Consider the following 22,402-nt stretch of genomic DNA (forward strand, 5'->3'; position numbering starts at 1 on the left):
TGAAAAGCCATTTCACTAAACAGAAACATCCCTGTGTCATCCCTTTCCCTTGATGCTGTCCAAGAACAGACAAATCCCTGGTCATCCCTACTGCCTCTGAAACATCTTTGAAGCACCTTTCCCTGGCTTAGCCATACGCACCTCTGTGTGATAAAACAGAAACATCCCTGGTCATCCCTACTGCCTCTGATGCAGCAGACTCACTAAACAGAGAACATCCCTGGCCCTCCCTACAAACCTTGATGCAGCGGACTCTGACTAAACAGAGAACATCCCTGGTCATGATGCCTCTGATGCAGCCATTTTCAGAGGCTTTAACATCCCTGGTCATCCCTACTCCTCTGGTGCAGCGATACAATGATAACATCCCTGGTCATCTCACCTCTGATGCAGCGGGACTCACTAAACAGAGAACATCCCAGGTCATCCCTACTGCCTCTGATGCAGTCCGACTCCTAAACAGAGAACATCCCTGGTCATCCCTACCCTCTGATGCAGCGGACTCACTAAACAGCTCCATCATCCCTTACACATCTGATGCAGCTCTTCACTAAACAAATCATCCCTGGTCATCCCTACTGCCATGCAGCGGACTCACTAAACAGAAACATCCCTGTCATCCCTACTGCCTGGAGTCCTCACTGATGAAACAGAGAACATCCCTGGTCATCCCTACTGCCTCTGATCTGGGGAATGTCAGAAATCCCTGGTCATCCCTATTGCCACTGATGCAGCGGAATATGCAATGAAATCCCTTCCTCCCTTTTGCCTCACAAGCTGCTCTTTAAATTGATGGACAACTGGTCTACCCTCTGCCAATGGTGTTTCTGCTCAGACTCACATTTAAAAGAGAACATCCCTGGTTCCCTACTGGGCAAACTCTGATGCAGCAAACTTTAAATGCAGAGAACATCCCCCATCCGTAAATGGCCGGGCTGATTTAGCGGACTCTTCTGCTAAACAGAAACATCTGGCCTTGACCAGCCTGCCTTGTGATTTGGCTTTTTAAACAGAGAACATCCCTGTCATCCCTAGATTTGAGGCCACTAAACAGAGAACATCCCTTCATCCCTCTGCCTTTGATGCAGCGGACTCACGTTCCATGAACATCCCTGGTCATTTTGCCTCTGATGCAGCGGACTCACTAATGAGAACATCCCAGATCCCTACTCTTCTGAGTACAGCGGACTCACTCCAACAGAAGACATCCCTGGTCATTTCCAGCTAGCGGACTCACTGAACAAAACATCCCTGGTCTCCCTACCTTGTTTGAAACCCCGGTTCTCAGAGTCCACCCTTCATCCCTACTGCCATTTTTGATGCAGGGACTCACTGAACAGAGAATTTTACTGTCATCCTGACAACTGCTGTGGACTCAATAAACAGAGAAATCCCTGGTCATCCCTACTGCCTCTGATCACCGGACTCATTGTGGGAACAGAGAATCCCTGGTCCTCCCTAAAAGATCTGATGCAGCGGACTGCCGGAGAACATCCCTGGTCATCCCTACTGCCTCTGATGCAGCGGACTAATAATAAATCAAGATCATCCCAGGGGCATCCCTAAAAACCTCTGATGCAGCGGACTCACTAAACAGAGAACATCCCTGGTCATCCCTTGACTCTGATGCATATGGACTCACTAAACAGAGAACATCCTGGTCATCCCTACTGCCTCTGATATTTTACTCACTAAACATATATTTTCCCATTTCATCCCTACTTTCTGATGCAGCTACATTCACTAAACAGAAAATCCCGGTCATCCCTACTCCATATGATTTTCCCGGACACACAAACAGAGAACATCCCTGTTACATTTCTGATGCAGCGGACTCAACAAACAGAAAAATCCCTTCATCCCTACTGCCTCTGATGCAGCGGACTTATCAAACAGAGAACATCCCTGGTCATCCCTACTGCCTCTGATGCTGGTGGACTTACTAAACAGAGAACATCCCTGGTCATCCCTACTGCCTCTGATCTGGTGGACTCACTAAACAGAGAACATCCCTGGTCATCCCTACTGCCTCTGATCTGGTGGACTCACTAAACAGAGAACATCCCTGGTCATCCCTACTGCCTCTGATCTGGTGGACTCACTAAACAGAGAACATCCCTGGTCATCCCTACTGCCTCTGATGCAGCGGACTCACTAAACAGAGAACATCCCTGGTCATCCCTACTGCCTCTGATGCAGCGGACTCACGAAACAGAGAACATCCCTGGTCATCCCTATTGCCTCTGATGCAGCGGACTCACGAAACAGAGAACATCCCTGGTCATCCCTACTGCCTCTGATCTGGTGGACTCACTAAACAGAGAACATCCCTGGTCATCCCTATTGCCTCTGATGCAGCGGACTCACGAAACAGAGAACATCCCTGGTCATCCCTACTGCCTCTGATCTGGTGGACTCACTAAACAGAGAACATCCCTGGTCATCCCTATTGCCTCTGATGCAGCGGACTCACTAAACAGAGAACATCCCTGGTCCTCCCTACTGCCTCTGATGCAGCGGACTCACTAAACAGAGAACATCCCTGGTCATCCCTACTGTCTCTGATGCAGCGGACTCACGAAACAGAGAACATCCCTGGTCATCCCTACTGCCTCTGATGCAGCGGACTTACTAAACAGAGAACATCCCTGGTCATCCCTACTGCCTCTGATGCAGCGGACTCACTAAACACACATGCTTAATTTGTAAATGATGGCTGAGTGTGCCGTTGACTACCCCTATCCCTAAATACATTTTTAAAAAACAAGAAAATTGTGCTATTAGGATTGTCTAACAGAAGTCATTTAAAATAAGTTCTACTTTTACTTTTGATACTTAAGTATACTTAAAACCAAATACTTTTAGACTTTTACTCAATTAGTATTTTACTGGGTGACTTTCCTTTTTACTTGAGTCATTTTCTATTAAGCTATCTTTACTTTTACACAAGTATGACAGTTGGGTACTTCACTTAGATGAGTTGGTGGTTACCTTTTGTAGTTTCGCTCTCTCTGATGAGATAGGTGCCACGGGGGTTACCAGTGAACAGCAGCTGCCTCTCTGCATCCTTCCGGCCTAGTTTCCCAAAGTACCAGCTATGAAGAGTGGGTAACAACGAGTGAGGGAGGCACAATCATAAACCATCCATCTTGGTTTGGTATAGACTATGTGTGTAAAGGGTCTTTGAGTTGAAAAATTATCATCTGATACACAGCGATCAGAGACACGTTGATTGTGACACCAGTCACAGGGCCAGTTAAAACTCTCACTGCAACACTGCCAATAAATCCCCATGTCGCCGTGGTCTCTGAGACTAGAGGCTGAACACTGGCTAAATACATATAGAGAGGAAGCATGACATGTCTCTTACAGTAATAAGTCAGTGTTGGTGGATTGAACCACCCCCCATACAAACCCTGGCTGTTTAAGTCCATCATGCTATAGTGTACCTTGTGGTGCACCAATAGAATAATGACATCATTATTCACCAGAGTCTGATGGAGAGTGAGGTGGGAGAAGGGGCCGGTAAGCACTGTCTGACACCAAGGTATATACACACACACACACACACACACACACACACACACACACACACACACACACACACACACACACACACACACACACACACACACACACACACACACACACACACACACACACACACACACACACACACACACACACACACACACACACACACACACACTCGGGAAAAACTCTCACACTGTCTCTGACATTTCAAATATCTGAAAACAGCATTTAACAATTCACACAACTCTCCTCTCTTTTATAGTGTCTAATAAAAGTGTTTTTAATGAGCCAGTGAAAGTGCCAGCTCTGCAGAGACATACTGTACAAATCCCAGTATGTTTACATTTCTCCTCAGAGCCTTGTCTTGACTGTTAACTTCAGGCACTGAGATATAGAGAGCATATCTGCGCTTGTCTAAACTTCTGACATCTTCCTCTTTCCCTGTTGTCTCAGATAGAAAACAGAGGAGAGAGAGCGAAAGAGAGTGAGAAGAGAGAGGGTTAGAGAGACAGAGAGTGTGTATGTGTGTGTGAGTGTGTGTGTGTGAGTGACGTGACAGGAGAAGTGTCACTTTGTGACCTGGTGTCTGGTGTGCCATGTATTCAGCTCTGTCAGAAAGTGTCCCAATGAAACCCAGTATGACAGATTGCTCCTCACTCCTCAGCCTGGATGGAGTCCACTGGAGCCACGTAATTACTGGGGATGTAACCATTTCCACCGGTGGTGAGGGAACGAGCATCCCACCAGTCCCCTTCACTGAGGGAGAGAGAGAGAGAAGGGGGGCAGAGAAAGGGAGGGAGAGCGATAGATGGAGAGAGAGAGAGAGAGAGAGAGCAGAGGAAAAGCATCATTACATGACATTCCCTACAGTATTGATCAATACACATGTGCAATACTAGTCAGTCATGGTAGGGGTGAGGCTTAAAGGGTTTAACCCCTGCTAACCAAGGGAACCCACGTGGGATCAGATGGTTTCATGTACACTATGTATTAGGAGATTGGCTATAGAAATAACAAATTAACCACTGTGATCAATAATGCATTTTGTTGTGAGTACATGCCTTGTTCATATGGAATCCTATACTGTAGGGAGGCAGCATGTGTTGGCAGCACTGTCTGAATACAAGCAGGGGTTGAAAGGAGGGAGGGAGAGCTCTTAACGACCACAGCTTGCATGCCCATGCAGCCATTACCGCCTCTCTCCTGTCCTCTTTCTCTCCCTCTAACAACCGTCTCTCCATCACACTCACTCTCCTGTCCTCCCAACACACTGGCCTCGTTTACATCCCTCTCTCCCTCGCACATTTCATTTCATCTTTCTTTTTATATCTCCACTTCCTGACACACTTAACTGTTATCCCTCGCTGTCTCTCAAACACAGTATAGTCCCTTCTTCTTTTCAGCACCAGACTGCATTACATTCTTAATCTCCCTGTATTCCTCTCAATGTATTCCACAGTACCCCACCACTCATTCATTTATCCTCTCCTCCCCAGCCTCCTCCCTGTTTTCCTCTTCCCCCTGACTCCTCCGCAACACCATCAAAAACACACATGGAAAGCACAGGAGACATAGGTGATGCCTTAAGGAGTGGTCCATTATTTGCTAGCCCGCGCACGCACGCACACGCACACACACACACACACACACACACACACACACACACACACACACACACACACACACACACACACACACACACACACACACACACACACACACACACACACACACACACACACACACACACACACACACACACACACTGATCCCTCAAACATAGTCTCCCCCGCACACAGAACCACCTACCACTGTCTACTACTACATCCCTAGTAGCGGTCTTTCATTTGTCCTGAATAAAAACATGACAGGTTTAATTTGTTCTGAGAGGACAATGGAGGTTACATCTGGAGGGCTAGTGTGTTCAAGCTAACACGCTAACGCCAACAGCTGAGAGGAATGATGGACTGCTGGGAGGAAAGGAGGAGCGAGAAAGGCAGAGAGAGAGAGAGACAGAGAGGGATGGGATGGACCCCAGTCCATTCACCACTTCTGTCTTCTTAAACAAACGCTCATTAAACCAAGTCGGCTGCGCCACAAAGACAGAAAACAACAACATGGGTAAACAAACAAAGAACCAGCCTTCTCCCATCTCCAGAAGTATTGTTATGCTTCAACTAACTTCTTTCCCTGTGGTCACTGCTAATGACAGAGTAATCATTAAACAAAACATCTGTGGTATTTCCTGCATATTTCTGAGGTAGTTGTACAAAAACAGACTGTGAAAACATTTGCTAAATGTGCAATTGCATGATGAAGACGTATACACGTGTCATCTTGTTACAGCAATCATGTTATAGGAAACTATTCTAAGCAATCAGAATCAAACATTATAAACACTTGAGTCTTATTGTTTGGGATGCTTCCCTGTAACGTGTTGCCTGCATTCACCAAGCTCAGCGATTCATTGAGAAGATGCCACCAGACCCTGTGCTCAGTAGCCACAGGAGTCCCATGGCTGCTCACAGGAGTCCCATGGCTGCTCACAGGAGTCCCATGGCTGCTCACGTGATTCCCTGCCTGAACAGGCATCTACCATGTACTGTCTGTTTGCCAGGAAGCCTGGCCTGAGAGGGAGAGACTGGGCCTGGGCTGGGTGCAGTTACTCTTCTCTCCAGCAGGGGACAGTGTGCCAAGCTAGAACAGTGCCTGGATGCTGCCAGGGAGGGAAGTTAGAAGTGAGGGAGGCGTGGGCGGACGGAGGGTGGATGATGGAGGGCTGAGGCTGCAGCTCTGACTGGCCACTGGCCAGGAGGAGAAGATGAAGGGAGGAGAGGAGGAGGGGAGGATAGCATAGAGAGGGTCCTAATGATGATATCTTCCTGCCTTTGCTCTAGATGGGTGGGCAGTGGGTGGTGGTGGTTAAATGTGTGCTACTGGGGTATGAGGAGCAGCCCTTCCACACGGGAGAAAGGACAGGATGTCAGCTGTTAAAGCAGTATGGATGGGTATGGAGACTGGTGAGTATCCCCTGTGCTGCCTGGGCTTTAGGTTGAAAAACTACATGGGTGAACATAAACATGGGGACAGTGGAGGAGGAGCTGGGAAATCACAAACCTAAACAGACACAGACAGTCATACTTCTGAGAGAATATATCAAATTACATTTTTCAGTGTGTCACTAAAGCCTGCTGAGAAGGAAAAACCCATCCATGAGGTTTCAGAGCAGCATGTTCATGGGCTGGTCTGAGACAGTTGTGCTGACAGAGGCGTAACAGAGTGGCTGCACTTTGTGTCAGACCGTTCAAAGAGAAAGTCTACACCAGACTAAAGCAGACTGAAGAACAACACAAGACCATTCCACATCCCCCACCTCAAACTAAAGACCCCTGCCTGTTCCATACAATTTAAATGCTGATGTCTTGAAAATGGAAATAAAACTTATTTTACAGTCATTCCAACACCTTCCCCGGTCAAAGTGATAAACCGAGGCAGCCAGGCTACCAGAGTGATTCTAATATGATATTTACATCTAGAATATAGACCTTTTCCCACTCTCAGTGCAGTAGGTGTGATGTGTGATAAGTGGCTGTACTATACTGTACTTACGTGCTGTTGATAATCTGAAACCTCTCCCCTTTCCTGAAGCTGAGGTCGTCCTCTGTCCGCGCCTCATAGTCATAAAGTGCCACAAAGAGGGTGACTCCTGCCGAGAGAAAACACACAGCGTCAGCACTCAAGCGATTAGGAAGTGCAGCAAATGAACCTTAGAGTCTGAGAGACTAACATTGAACTGACTGACCCTGGAAGGGAAGCTGGATGCACGGTAGTTTTTATACTAGAGTCTGAGAGACTAACATTGAACTGACTGACCCTGGAAGGGAAGCTGGATGCACGGTAGTTTTTATACTAGAGTCTGAGAGACTAACATTGAACTGACTGACCCTGGAAGGGAAGCTGGATGCACAGTAGTTTTTATACTAGAGTCTGCAGCCATTTCTGGATGCAGTGGATATACTAAGCTGTAGTGAATTGAATGTGAAATCATCCATTAAATTGGTGACAGTATAAATAGCTGGAAATAAGCCTTCATACAGTATTGGACATCTTTCACCTGAAAGGTAGCATACAAACACTGCAGCAATTATGAATGGAAAAGGTCCTTCATACAATCTTTCAGCAGGCAGGTAGGTAGCACATACACTACATACCACATGTAATAGAAGATTATTATTATTACCAACTACCTAGATGTCCAGGGAGACAGGCTGAGAGAGAATCTAGGGAGACAGGCTGAGAGTGTCCAAGGAGACAAGCTGAGAGAGGATCTAGGGAGACAGGTTGAGAGTGTCCAGAGAGACAGGCTGAGAGAGAATCTAGGGAGACAGGCTGAGAGTGTCCATAGAGACAGGCTGAGAGAGAATCTAGGGAGACAGGCTGAGAGTGTCCAGGGAGACAGGCTGAGAGAGAATCTAGGGAGACAGGCTGAGAGTGTCCAGAGAGACAGGCTGAGAGAGGATCTAGGGAGACAGGCTGAGAGTGTCCAAGGAGACAAGCTGAGAGAGGATCTAGGGAGACAGGCTGAGAGTGTCCAGAGAGACAGGCTGAGAGAGGATCTAGGGAGACAGGCTGAGAGAGAATCTAGGGAGACAGGCTGAGAGTGTCCAAGGAGACAAGCTGAGAGAGGATCTAGGGAGACAGGCTGAGAGAGGATCTAGGGAGACAGGCTGAGAGAGGATCTAGGGAGACAGGCTGAGAGAGAATCTAGGGAGACAGGCTGAGAGTGTCCAAGGAGACAAGCTGAGAGAGGATCTAGGGAGAAAGGCTGAGAGAGAATCTAGGGAGACAGGCTGAGAGTGTCCAAGGAGACAAGCTGAGAGAGGATCTAGGGAGACAGGCTGAGAGAGGATCTAGGGAGACAGGCTGAGAGAGAATCTAGGGAGACAGGCTGAGAGTGTCCAAGGAGACAAGCTGAGAGAGGATCTAGGGAGACAGGCTGAGAGAGGATCTAGGGAGACAGGCTGAGAGAGAATCTAGGGAGACAGGCAGAGAGAGAATCTAGGGAGACAGGCTGAGAGTGTCCAAGGAGACAAGCTGAGAGAGGATCTAGGGAGACAGGCTGAGAGAGGATCTAGGGAGACAGGCTGAGAGAGGATCTAGGGAGACAGGCTGAGAGTGTCCAAGGAGACAGGCTGAGAGAGAATCTAGGGAGACAGGCTGAGAGTGTCCAAGGAGACAAGCTGAGAGAGGATCTAGGGAGACAGGCTGAGAGTGTCCAGAGAGACAGGCTGAGAGAGAATCTAGGGAGACAGGCTGAGAGTGTCCAAGGAGACAGGCTGAGAGAGAATCTAGGGAGACAGGCTGAGAGTGTCCAGGGAGACAGGCTGAGAGAGGATCTAGGGAGACAGGCTGAGAGAGGGTCTAGGGAGACAGGCTGAGAGAGGGTCTAGGGAGACAGGCTGAGAGAGGATCTAGGGAGACAGGCTGAGAGTGTCCAAGGAGACAAGCTGAGAGAGGATCTAGGGAGACAGGCTGAGAGTGTCCAGAGAGACAGGCTGAGAGAGAATCTCGGGAGACAGGCTGAGAGTGTCCAAGGAGACAGGCTGAGAGAGGATCTAGGGAGACAGGATGAGAGAGGGTCTAGGGAGACAGGATGAGAGAGGATCTAGGGAGACAGGCTGATAGAGGATCTAGGGAGACAGGATGAGAGAGGGTCCAGGGAGACAGACTGAGAGAGGGTCCAGGGAGACAGACTGAGAGAGGATCTAGGGAGACAGGCTGAGAGAGGATCTAGGGAGACTGGTTGAAAGAGGGTCCAGGGAGACAGGATAAGAGAGGGTCCAGGGAGACAGGCTGAGAGAGGATCTAGGGAGACAGGATGAGAGAGGGTCCAGGGAGACAGGCTGAGAGAGGATCTAGGGAGACAGGATGAGAGAGGATCTAGGGAGACAGGATGAGAGAGGGTCCAGGGAGACAGACTGAGAGAGGATCTAGGGAGACAGGATGAGAGAGGATCTAGGGAGACAGGATGAGAGAGGGTCCAGGGAGACAGGCTAAGAGAGGATCTACGGAGACAGGCTGAGAGAGGATCTAGGGAGACTGGTTGAAAGAGGGTCCAGGGAGACAGGATAAGAGAGGGTCCAGGGAGACAGACTGAGAGAGAGAACAGGGAGACAGGCAGAGTAAGAGTCCAGGGAGACAGACTGAGAGAGAGAACAGGGAGACAGGCAGAGTAAGAGTCCAGGGAGACAGGCTGAGAGAGAGAACAGTGAGACAGGCTGAAAGGGAGTCCAAAGAGAGAGGGGCTGAGCCTGTTCCATCTACCCAGGCAGTCTGCTGAATCTCTCAGCATAAGTCTCCACAAGTCTAAAGAGCTTTCTTTATTCATCTCCTTTCCCTGATCTGAAAAGACTTGATGCACCACAGCAATATGGTGGTGGTGGAAGCCTAGACAGTCTTTTGAGTGTTGGGACAGAGTTGAGTGTACGGTGGAAATGAATAGTCTGTGCTTTAAGAGCAAGGCCCTTGGGGATAGTAGCAGTGAGAAGAGAACAAGCTGCTGCCTTTCACATGACACAGAACAGAGAGAGAGAGTAAGAGGGAGAAAGTAAGAGAGAGAGAGGAAGAGGGAGAGAGTAAGAGAGAGAGAGAGAGAGAGTAAGAGAGAGAGAGAGAGAGAGAGAGAGAGAGAGAGAGAGAGAGAGAGAGAGAGAGAGAGAGAGAGAGAGAGAGAGAGAGAGAGAGAGGGGATGCACACAGGGGGATTTTGCATGCCACACCTCTGATGCATCTACCTGTCACAAGATACAAACAGACTGCATGACTTCTGAAGAAATGCCTCCACATCTCCTCCACTTACAAGAAACCCCTAGCAAGCCAGAATACAACAACCAGGCTTTGGCTATGCATGGTTTATTATTTATTATATATTCACTACAGTAATCTGAGGATTGGCATGTGAGTGAGGCCCATTCATTTCAGTCATTTAAGGTCACGGTACATACAGTACTAGCTGTGAATTTCCGTTCAGACTGTTGACTAAGTGCAAACAGATCAAATGATTCCCGATAGAATGTCACAAACGGCACCTCATCTATGAGCCTGAAAGGCAAAATGTTGCCTGTTAGACAGATAAGGCAGTACCACTATTTTGTCATGAAAGTGGTTTAGAGAGCGATAGAGAGAAAGAGAGAGAGAGAGAGAGAGAGAGAGAGAGAGAGAGAGAGAGAGAGAGAGAGAGAGGGACAGTTTGTACCAAAGTTAAACCCCCTTGTCCCCTGCAACTGACAGTGGATTTGGATCATTTTGGGACAGAAATAATCCACACTTTGATGGAAGCTGTGTTAATTAAGTAGAAACGCTGTAGCTCCTCTTGTAGCAGCAGAGGCTCAGTGAAACATAAAGGATATCCTGACTGGGAATATTCTCTATGTAAACAATGAACCCACCCTACAAAGGGCTGTGCAAGCGCCGGCCGGACGTTCAAACACAGGGCCGAGGGGCCGGGACTGGGATGTGAGGTGAAGCGGGTCCAGGGAAGTCAGGAGAAGGGCTAACAGGGAACGTATGGTCACCCCTACCTGTTCCGCCACGGGTGCGTAGGGTCCCGGTGTTGGAGGAGGTGTTGACCCCTCCGAAGACGGTCATCCCCTGGCCGACAGGCGCCTGGAAGTTGTTGAAGTTGGGGATGGCGGTGACCCCGAAGCTGGGATAGTGCTGGTGCTGCGGCGTGGGATCGGCGCCATAGCGGAAGCCTGTGGCACTCTGGGAGATGCTGGTGTCTCGGTCGTCCGTGAGTTTCGTTGCTTCTTTATCCTTGCATTGTACACAGCCCATTATCTATATTCTACACAGAGAGAAACACAGAGAAACAGAGAGAAACACAGAGAAGAAGAAGAGGGATTATCAACTTGCTTGTAAATCAATAGAACATCTCGTCTGAAAAGGAAAAGGAAGGTTACAGGGCTGATGACAAGCCACAATACATGTGTACTTTAACATTGATCTTGGTTTGCTCTCCTCTCTCCTCAGATGACATGTCCTTGTCTCATTAGAGAAATGCTGTCTCTCAAGGAGCACTAGGAGGTTTATAGCCTGACATACACACGAGCAGACACACGCGCGCGCACACACACACACACACAAACGCATGCGCACACACACACACACGCGCGCGCATACACACACAGCAGAGCTCCGGATGACTCACACAAACACTGTGTCTCTTTCACGGCCAGCGGAAAAAAATACACTCAGATATACACTCGTGTTGGGGAAGGAGAGCTAGTCGGGGAGAAGGGGACCCATGGAGGATCGGTCATAGGGGTATTCACTCATCCATTATTCCATGATAACATCACTGGCAGCATCGACCGGCCGGTCCTATGGGTGGGAGGTGGGGGAGTGTGGACGTTGCTTCTGTCTGTTAATAACGAGACAGGACATATTTCCAGTCGGACATCTCTATGTTTCTTCCAACACTATTACTAAACCAAGTATAGTCTCCTTTTATGGTATAACCTAGGTCTTCAAATACTGGTATGTAAACACACCTACAGACAAGAAAACATGTTCAAATACCTTCTGTAGAGACTGTTTATGCCTTGGCTGTGATGGTATTGGCACAAAATTAAAGCATATAAAGTTTATCAACTAGCTGGTGCTGGGGAAGATTACCACAGGACAGAATTATTCACCCTGTGACAATTAATGTGATCTCATTACAAGCCTACAAAATAAACATGAAAATAACACTGTCTGTGTAGACCAGCACAGACAAACAGACTGTAAATTGAGGTGTTCCCTTGGAGACAGACTGCTGATTTAGTCCTCAGCTATAGCCACGACTGCCCTCAAACGTGTCATTTGAAAATATTCAGGATTTCAATTAGAGGTCGACCGATTAATCGGGATGGCCGATTAATTCAGGCCGATTTCAAGTTTTCATAACAATCGGAAATCGGTAATTTTGGACGGCGATTTTTTTTTTGTATTTTGTATTTATTTATTTTACACCTTTATTTAGCCTTTATTTAACTAGGCAAGTCAGTTAAGAACACATTCTTATTTTTAATGACTGCCTAGGAACAGTGCAACAACTGCCTTGTTCAGGGGCAGAACGACAGATTTTTACCTTGTCAGCTCGGGGATTCAATCTTGCAACCTTACAGTTAACTAGTCCAACGCTCTAACCACCTGCCTCACGAGGAGCCCGCCTGTTACGCGAATGCAGTAAGAAGCCAAGATAAGTTGCTAGCTAGCATTAAACTTAATCAATCATAATCACTAGTTATAACTACAGATGGTTGATGATATTACTAGTTTATCTAGCGTGTCCTGCTTTGCATATAATCGATGCAGTGCGCATTCGTGAAAAAGGACTGTCATTGCTCCAACGTGTACATAACCATAAACATCAATGCCTTTCTTAAAATCAATACACAGAAATATATATTTTTAAACCTGCATATTTAGCTAAAGAAATCCAGGTTAGCAGGCAATATTAACCAGGTGAAATTGTGTCACTTCTCTTGCATTCATTGCACGCAGAGTCAGGGTATATGCAACAGTTTCGGCCGCCTAATTTGCCAGAATTTTAAGTAATTATGACATAACATTGAAGGTTGTGCAATGTAACAGGAATATTTAGACTGATGGATGCCACCCATTAGATAAAATACGGAACGGTTCCGTGCTTCACTGAAAGAATAAACGTCTTGTTTTCAAGATGATAGTTTCCGGATTCGACCATATTAATGACCTAAGGCTCACATTTCTGTGTATTATTACAAATGGTATAAAGAGAAATAGTCCTATAATTCCTATAATAACTTCAACCTAAATCTTCTTACCTGGGAATATTGAAGACTCATATTAAAAGGAACCACCAGCTTTCATATGTTCTCATGTTCTGAGCAAGGAACTGAAACGTTAGCTTTCTTACATGGCACATATTGCACTTTTACTTTCTTCTCCAACACTTTGTTTTTGCATTATTTAAACTAAATTGAACATGTTTAATTATTTATTTGAGGCTAAATTGATTTTATTGATGTATTATATTAAGTTAAAATAAGTGTTCATTCAGTATTGTTGTAATTGTCATTATTACAAATACATGTTAAAAATTGGCCGATTTATCGGTATCGGCTTTTTTGGGGGGTCCTCCAATAATCGGTATCGGTGTCGTAAAATCATAATCGGTCGACCTCTAATTTCAATAAGAGCCCTGTTTCCCTTGCACTGTCGGTCTCTGTCTGTCTGTCTCTCTCTCTATCCTTCTTTTTCTCTCCTCTCTCTCTCTCCCTCTTCCCTCTCTTTGATCTCTCTTTCCCTCTTTCCAAGCCTCCTGGCCTGGTGTGTTGTGTCTATTCCATCTCTTCTGATAGAAGAAGGAAGTGCAGTCTGCAGTCACTTAAGACACATGGGAGAAAGAATGTGGTCCAGTATGCTTCCCTTTGGCCAGAGGGAAAATACAAGGCCCAGATTATAGGAAGCCCTCCTCCCTTCCATCAATCAGCACAGCTGACACACAATGGCCACCCATTGAGCATGGTCAAGGTCCAGAATCTGCTTCCCACATCATCACTGACTGACGACTGCATGCTTGGCAAATGGAGAGAGAGAGAGAGAGAGAGAGAGAGAGAGAGAGAGAGAGAGAGAGAGAGAGAGAGAGAGAGAGAGAGAGAGAGAGAGAGAATCAGGATTCCCAATCCATTAAAGTTTCAACATCTGAGCAATACACATATTGGTTTAAAGTTGTAGATTAAGGCTAAATCCACACAGATGCAGTGATCAGATAAAAAGGAATCTCTGTGACATTATCCAGTCTCATATAATAAATAACATATCAGACAGCGGCTAGTATTTGGCCTCTGACCGTGGACTGGCAACCAATGAATCCCTGGCTCCGCAAAACGACATGTGAATGCTACAATGACTCAGTGGGCTAACACTGTAATCCACCACAACAAGCCCTAAACAGCAAGAGAGCCAAGAATCAGATAACTGTAACGGTCAGTGGTGGATTCCACAGCATCTCTAATCGTCTTCAACTTGTAGCATTACTTAAAATGCTCAAAGTTGCTTGATAATCTATCTCATAACATAGCCGCTGGGCAGCAGAGAGAGATTGGATTGGCTTCTGGACATCGACATTTGTATTGATCTCTGTTATCCGGTCAGAGGGCTTGGCTTGTGTTGTGGTAAATGTCAGAGTAATCTGTGGAAGCAGGATGTTGTTAACTGAATACAGTCAAAGCTGCCTCTGGTAACAGCACAGTATTATAGGTGAATCCAAAGGAGCCAAATGGAACAGGTTGTTGTTGTGTAGATGACTGGAGATGTTGAGCATGGCAAGCACGCCACACACACACACACACACACACACACACACACACACACACACACACACACACACACACACACACACACACACACACACACACACACACACACACACACACACACACACACACACACACACACACACACACACACACACACACACACACACAACAGTGTGTAGTCAGCTACAACCCTATCACAGAGTACTGCAAGACCACTCACAGTGTTGTTATTCTACTGTTCAGTAGGCAGCTATGAGACAGCCCTCACAGCAAGAGACAAACAGACAGCCACAACAGAGCCTCATCCCAGTACGAATCCTGCTCACTGCGGACCCCTCAACACAGGCTAGGGACTGAGCTCAGCATCACTGCACCCTTAGTTTGAACCCAACCTCTTTCATCTCTTTCTTTGCCCCCTTCCCTCCTGTTGAGAAAACAGAAAACACCTGCTAGCCGTAGGCGCTTGTATCGTTGTTTACTCCTTCTCTCCTCCCCTTCCTCTGCTGCAGAATAACAGCCTGAAACCAACTGATAGCCATCAGCACAGTGTTTCATATAGAAACCAACTGATAGCCATCAGCACAGTGTTTCATATAGAAACCAACTGATAGCCATCAGCACAGTGTTTCATATAGAAACCAACTGATAGCCATCAGCACAGTGTGTCATATAGAAACCAACTGATAGCCATCAGCACAGTGTGTCATATAGAAACCAACTGATGGCCATCAGCACAGTGTTTCATATAGAAACCAACTGATAGCCATCAGCACAGTGTGTCATATAGAAACCAACTGATAGCCATCAGCACAGTGTTTCATATAGAAACCAACTGATAGCCATTAGCACAGTGTTTCATATAGAAACCAACTGATAGCCATCAGCACAGTGTTTCATATAGAAACCAACTGATAGCCATCAGCACAGTGTTGCATATAGAAACCAACTGATAGCCATCAGCACAGTGTGTCATATAGAAACCAACTGATAGCCATCAGCACAGTGTTTCATATAGAAACCAACTGATAGCCATCAGCACAGTGTTGCATATAGAAACCAACTGATAGCCATCAGCACAGTGTTGCATATAGAAACCAACTGATAGCCATCAGCACAGTGTTTCATATAGAAACCAACTTATAGCCATCAGCACAGTGTTGCATTTAGAAACCAACTGATAGCCATCAGCACAGTGTTGCATATAGAAACCAACTGATAGCCATCAGCACAGTGTGTCATATCGAAACCAACTGATAGCCATCAGCACAGTGTTTCATATAGAAACCAACTGATAGCCATCAGCACAGTGTTGCATATAGAAACCAACTGATAGCCATCAGCACAGTGTGTCATATAGAAACCAACTGATAGCCATCAGCACAGTGTTTCATATAGAAACCAACTGATAGCCATCAGCACAGTGTGTCATATAGAAACCAACTGATAGCCATCAGCACAGTGTTTCATATAGAAACCAACTGATAGCCATCAGCACAGTGTGTCATATAGAAACCAACTGATAGCCATCAGCACAGTGTTTCATATAGAAACCAACTGATAGCCATCAGCACAGTGTTTCATATAGAAACCAACTGATAGCCATCAGCACAGTGTTTCATATAGAAACCAACTGATAGCCATCAGCACAGTGTTGCATATAGAAACCAACTAATAGCCATCAGCACAGTGTGTCATATAGAAACCAACTGATAGCCATCAGCACAGTGTTTCATATAGAAACCAACTGATAGCCATCAGCACAGTGTGTCATATAGAAACCAACTGATAGCCATCAGCACAGTGTTTCATATAGAAACCAACTGATAGCCATCAGCACAGTGTGTCATATAGAAACCAACTGATAGCCATCAGCACAGTGTTTCATATAGAAACCAACTGATAGCCATCAGCACAGTGTTTCATATAGAAACCAACTGATAGCCATCAGCATAGTGTTGCATATAGAACCCCATATCCGTATCACTTTTCTTCTCATCAGATTGGCTCAACCAATCAGATCAATGGTCCTTCATGGAAAACCAATTATAAAGCAGAACATGACCAGAAGCTAGTTAAAGTAAAGGCCATTCATATAGGATCTATATGGACCAAATTCATTAATATATTTAATTGAAAGATCTAAAACGTTGAAGGATCTAAGGCTGCTTTAAATGAAATAAAAAGCAGAAGGGATGACAATTGATTAAATCAAGTTAAAGAGGTGTCAACTTCTACCATATGTTCTGTAATCCGTCTCTCAACAAAGAGGAGAGGAGATAGGGGATAAACCCAGATCCATCCACAGATCCAGGTCAAATATTAATGGAGCGGTTGTGGAAACTCAAGGTTGGCATGCCTCAGAGTCTGTGTCGGGCTAGCCGCAAGAGAGCTGCAGAAGGACCAAACACCCTGGATGGAAGCGTGTATATTTCATAGGGGGTGATGAGGTGGGAAGGGTGAATCCCTAGTATACACTGTCACATTATGCTCTGGGGGGGGAGAGCCTTTTATCACCACTCTTTACACGGATGGTCTGGACAATTTTGGGACACCCTCTGTCTGGACAGAAGACATCAGGCTTTACATGAAGCCATCATCTCTGAGCAGAGAGTAGGGAGGAGGAGAGGGAAAGAAAATGGATGCTTATACAGGACATACACTGAGTGTACAAAACATTAAGAATACCTTCCTAATATTGAGTTGCAGCAGTCCCCTTCTGCCCTCAGAACAGTCTCAATTCGCTGGGGCAAGGATTCTACAAGGTGTCGAAAGCGTTCCACAGGGATGATGGGCCATGTTGACTCCAATGCTTCCCATAGTTGTGTCAAGTTGGCTGGATGTTCTTTGGGTGGTGGATCATTCTTGATACACGCAGGAAACTGTTGAGCGTGAAACACCCAGCAGAGTTGCAGTACTTCACACAAACCGGTGCGCCTGGCACCTACTACCATATCCTGTTCAATGGCACTTAAATATTTTGTCTTGCCGATTCACCCTCAGAACGGCACACATACACAATCCATGTCTCAAATGTCTTAAGGCTTAAAATCCTTCTTTAACCTGTCTGCTCCCCTTTCATCTACACTGATTCAGGTGACATCAATAAGGGATCATAGCTTTCACCTGGATTCACCTGGTCAGTGTGTGTCATGGAAAGAGCAGTGCTCTTAATGTTTTGTACATTCCTATGTATATTTGTGGGTCTGTAGATATTTGGGTGAGCTCATCTCAATGACCTAGTCATTAATGTGTGTCTCAAAGTCAAGCCAGGTCAATGACGTGGCCCACGCAGCCAGTCATGTCTCTCTCTCGCCACTGCAGAGCCAGACAAAGGATCAAGACGTTTGGTTTTGTTCTCTCACTTCAGTTCTGTGCGTGTAAAATATTACTCTGCCTCTGTGTCATGCCCTTCATCAGAGTGAATGTTAAAACAAACTTCCAGACAGAGAGAGAGAGCATCATGTCGACAGAGATAATGATATAGAAGATGATTAAGTGGGGCGAGAGGATACAGAGGGGAGGAAGACAATGCCTGTCTAAGAGAGGGACAGATGAATAGAGAAGCCCACTAATACACCCACCCAAGCCCCATCCTGCGACCTAAGAGGCATGCACCAGATGCACAGCATGCTCTGCTCACACCTAATGGTCCAAGCCTAAATAAGTAAATTCTCGCAACAGAGAAAAATGTCCTCCTGTGTACTATCTATATCCCCCCACTAGAATCCCCATACTTTAATGAAGACAGCTTCTCCATCCTAGAGGGGGAGAACAATAATTTCCAGACCCAGTAACATGTACTAACATAGGATGGAGAAGCTGTCTTCATTAAAGTATGAAAATACACCAATTTCTTCCTCAGGGCCGTGGGGTGAGACAGGGATGCAGCTTGAGCTCCACCCTCTTCAATATATATACAGTATCAATGACTTGGCAAGGGCACTAGAACAGTCTGCAGCACCCGGCCTCACCCTACTAGACTCTGAAGTCAAATGTCTACTGTTTGCAGATGATCTGGTGCTTCTGTCCCCAACCAAGGAGGGCCTACAGCAGCACCTAGATCTTCTGCACAGATTCTGTCAGACTTGGGTCCTGACAGTTAATCTAGGTAAGACAAAAATAATGGTGTTCCAAAAAAGGTCCAGTTGCCAGGGCCAGAAATACAAATTCCACCTAGACACCGTTGCCCTAGTGCACACAAAAAATGATACTTACCTTGGCTGAAACATCAGCACCACAGGTAACGATCTGAGAGGCAAGGCAAGAAGGGCCTTCTACGCCATCAAAGGGAACATACATTTCAACATACCAATTAGGATTTGGCTAAAAATACTTGAATCAGTCATAGAGCCCATTGCCCTTTATGGTTGTGAGGTCTGGGGTCCGCTCACCAACCAAGACTTCACAAAATGGGACAAACACCAAATTGAGACTCTGCATGCAGAATTCTGCAAAAATATCCTCAGTGTACAACGTAGAGCACCAAATAATGCATGCAGAGCAGAATTAGGCCGATACCCACTAATGATCAAAATCCAGAAAAGAGACGTTAAATTGTATAACCACTTAAAAGGAAGCGATTCCCAAACCTTCCATAACAAAGCCATCACCTACAGAGAGATGAACCTGGAGAAGAGTCCCCTAAGCAAGCTGGTCCAGGGGCTCTGTTCACAAACACAAACTACAGAGCCCCAGGACAGCAGCACAATTAGACCCAACCAAATCATGAGAAAACAAAAAGATATTTACTTGACACATTGGAAAGAATTAACAAAAAAACAGAGCAAACTAGAATACTATTTGGCCCTAAACAGAGAGTACACAGCGGCAGAATACCTGACCACTGTGAGTGACCCAAAATTAAGGAAAGCTTTGACTATGTGCAGACTCAGTTAGCATAGCCTTGCTATTGAGAAAGGCCGCCGTAGGCAGACATGGCTCTCAAGAGAAGACAGGCTATGTGCTCACTGCCCACAAAATGAGGTGGAAACTGAGCTGCACTTCCTAACCTCCTGCCCAATGTATGACCATATTAGAGATACATATTTCCCTCAGATTACACAGATCCACAAAGAATTCGAAAACAAATCCAATTTTGATAAACTCCCATATCTACTGGGTGAAATTCCACAGTGTGACATCACAGCAGCAAGATTTGTGACCTGTTGCCACGAGAAAAGGGCAACCAGTGAAGAACAAACACCACTGTAAATACAACCCATATTTATGGTTATTTATTTTCCCTTGTGTACTTCAACCATTTGTACATTGTTAAAACACTGTATATATATGACATTTGTAATGTCTTTATTGTTTTGAAACTTCTGTATGTGTAATGTTTACTGTTAATTTTTATTGTTTATTTCACTTTTGTATATTATCTACCTCACTTGCTTTGGCGATGTTAACACATGTTTCTCATGCCAATAAATCCCCTTGAATTGAATTGAATTGAGAGAAGGGGAGAGAGAAAGAGAGAGGGAGAGAGAAGGGGAGAGAGAAAGAGAGAGGGAGAGAGAAAGAGAGAGGGAGGTTAACAAAGTGTGAGAGAGGGAGGAGAAGGAGGAGGCGGAGTACAGCTCTTGACAAACACTTGACAAAAGGAGCCGGATAATGATCAGTGCTGGGCGTCACATGCAGAGACTCAGTCCGCCGGGGAACGGCCTCGCCTCTGTGCTCTCAGTGTGCTTACTGCCAGCCACATCACGAGCAGGCCTGCCTGACTGTCTGTGCTATTCAAGGCTTATGGCTCTTTCCTTCCACACACAATCACCAACCTACACTTAACATGAACAGGAAGACAAACACGGCACCCAACACACGCAATCTAAAACCACTCTTCTTAGTATGAACACATGCGAGATCTCAAGAAACAATGCGATGGGAGAAAGGTCAGTGGGCCGCTCACTTCCCTCAAAGGAGTGTGTGTGTGTGTGTGTGTGTGTGTGTGTGTGTGTGTGTGTGTGTGTGTGTGTGTGTGACAGAGAGAAAAAAGGGAAGCAAAGGAGTGTGTGTGTGTGTGTGTGTGTGTGTGTGTGTGTGTGTGTGTGTGTGTGTGTGTGTGTGTGTGTGTGTGTGTGTGTGTGTGTGTGTGTCAGAGTATTTATGTGTGTGTGTATGTGTGACAGAGAGAAAAAAGAGAAGCAAAGGAGTTGTGTGTGGGTGAGCAGTGTGTTTGAGTAAAGGGGAGCAGAGGAGGGGTATTTTCTCCTGAGTGTGTTTGTGTGAGCAGTGTGAGTGTATGTGTAAGTGCTAGCAGCACAATTATCACAACAGCTACAAGGCGAGCCATGGAATGAATCCAAATCACTGCACTAACAGTCTGACAAAGATCCTTGTAGTTATTTAGGATTCAAATCGGACTGTGTGGGGCATCAGATTCCTCCTCCTTTTCCTTCTCCCTCCATCACATGCGATGGTCTGGTGTGATGTTATTCATCATCAGCCGGCAGAGAGAGAGAGAGTGTGATGGTGTGCTGCTTCCGGGTCTGACTGATCTGGCTGTGTCTCTGTGAGGAGAGAGAGCTCTTGTTCAAGAAGGACTGGCCCACTGCCGCCGGGTTACAGGGGTCACCTGGCATGGCCCCGAGGAAACAATCAGGCACAATACCACTGCAGGAGGAGCAGGCGGGATCCAAACCTCCCCGAAACCTCCCAGGAGTCGCAGAGCCCAAATAGAGGGTTGGCCCGGCCGGACTAGCCCCCTTTCCTCTCTTGCAGCCCACAAAAGGAGAAATATGCCTCCCATTTTCTAAGGAGCAGCCTTCACAAAAAGAGAGTGAGGGAAATACCATTTGATGTTCTCCCTCTCCATGGCTTACTATTTGTTTTTGTGATCAAATGTTTTTTTATTTTGTAATTGTTTCATGGGGGGTGACAGGTAAAGTCTTCAAATTAATATATTTTCATATTTTCAGTTCAAGAGGCGAACAGCTAACAGCGAACAGCTAAGCAAACAGCTGGAGGCAGGGCTTTCTCCTACAGAGCTCCATTTTTATGGAACGGTCTGCCTACCCATGTGAGAGACGCAGACTTGGTCTCAAACTTTAAGTCTTTATTGAAGACTCATCTCTTCAGTGGGTCATATGATTGAGTGTAGTCTGGCCCAGGAGTGTGAAGGTGAACGGAAAGGCACTGGAGCAACGAACCGCCCTTGCTGTCTCTGCCTGGCTGGTTCCCCTCTCTCCACTGGGATTCTCTGCCTCTAACCCTATTACAGGGGCTGAGTCACTGGCTTACTGGTGTTCTTCCATGCCGTCCCTAGGAGGGGTGCGTCACTTGAGTGGGTTGAGTCACTAACGTGATCTTCCTGTCTGGGTTGGCGCCCCCCCCCTTGGGTTGTGCCGTGGCGGAGATCTTTGTGGGCTATACTCTGACATGTCTCAGGATGTTAAGTTGGTGGTTGAAGATATCCCTCTAGTGGAGTGGGGTCTGTGCTTTGGCAAAGTGGGTTGGGTTATATCCTGCCTGTTTGGCCCTGTCCGGGGGTATCGTCGGATGGGGCAACAGTGTCTCCTGAC

At 46.3% G+C, this 22,402-nt stretch overlaps 1 protein-coding gene across 3 annotated transcripts in view; it reads right to left on the minus strand.

The window, feature by feature from the left end:
* The window catches only part of LOC118398743 (tyrosine-protein kinase Fyn), an 81,391-nt gene that overhangs the window by 14,697 nt on the left and 44,292 nt on the right, over positions 1-22,402 (minus strand). For 2 of the 3 annotated variants that reach the window (XM_052471116.1, XM_052471118.1), the window contains exons 3-6: positions 11,115-11,380; positions 7,144-7,240; positions 4,192-4,290; positions 2,992-3,095 (exon numbers count right to left, since the gene is read on the minus strand). In XM_052471116.1, coding sequence (XP_052327076.1) covers positions 2,992-3,095; positions 4,192-4,290; positions 7,144-7,240; positions 11,115-11,370 — 556 coding nt within the window. In that variant the 5' untranslated portion in view covers positions 11,371-11,380. Of the gene's footprint in view, positions 1-2,991; positions 3,096-4,191; positions 4,291-7,143; positions 7,241-11,114; positions 11,381-11,527; positions 11,565-22,402 lie in introns of those variants that run through there. The other variant, XM_052471117.1, reaches the window with a different exon arrangement.

This window comes from Oncorhynchus keta, chromosome 19, assembly GCF_023373465.1.
Source record: "Oncorhynchus keta strain PuntledgeMale-10-30-2019 chromosome 19, Oket_V2, whole genome shotgun sequence".
NCBI classification, from domain to species: Eukaryota; Metazoa; Chordata; class Actinopteri; order Salmoniformes; family Salmonidae; genus Oncorhynchus; species Oncorhynchus keta.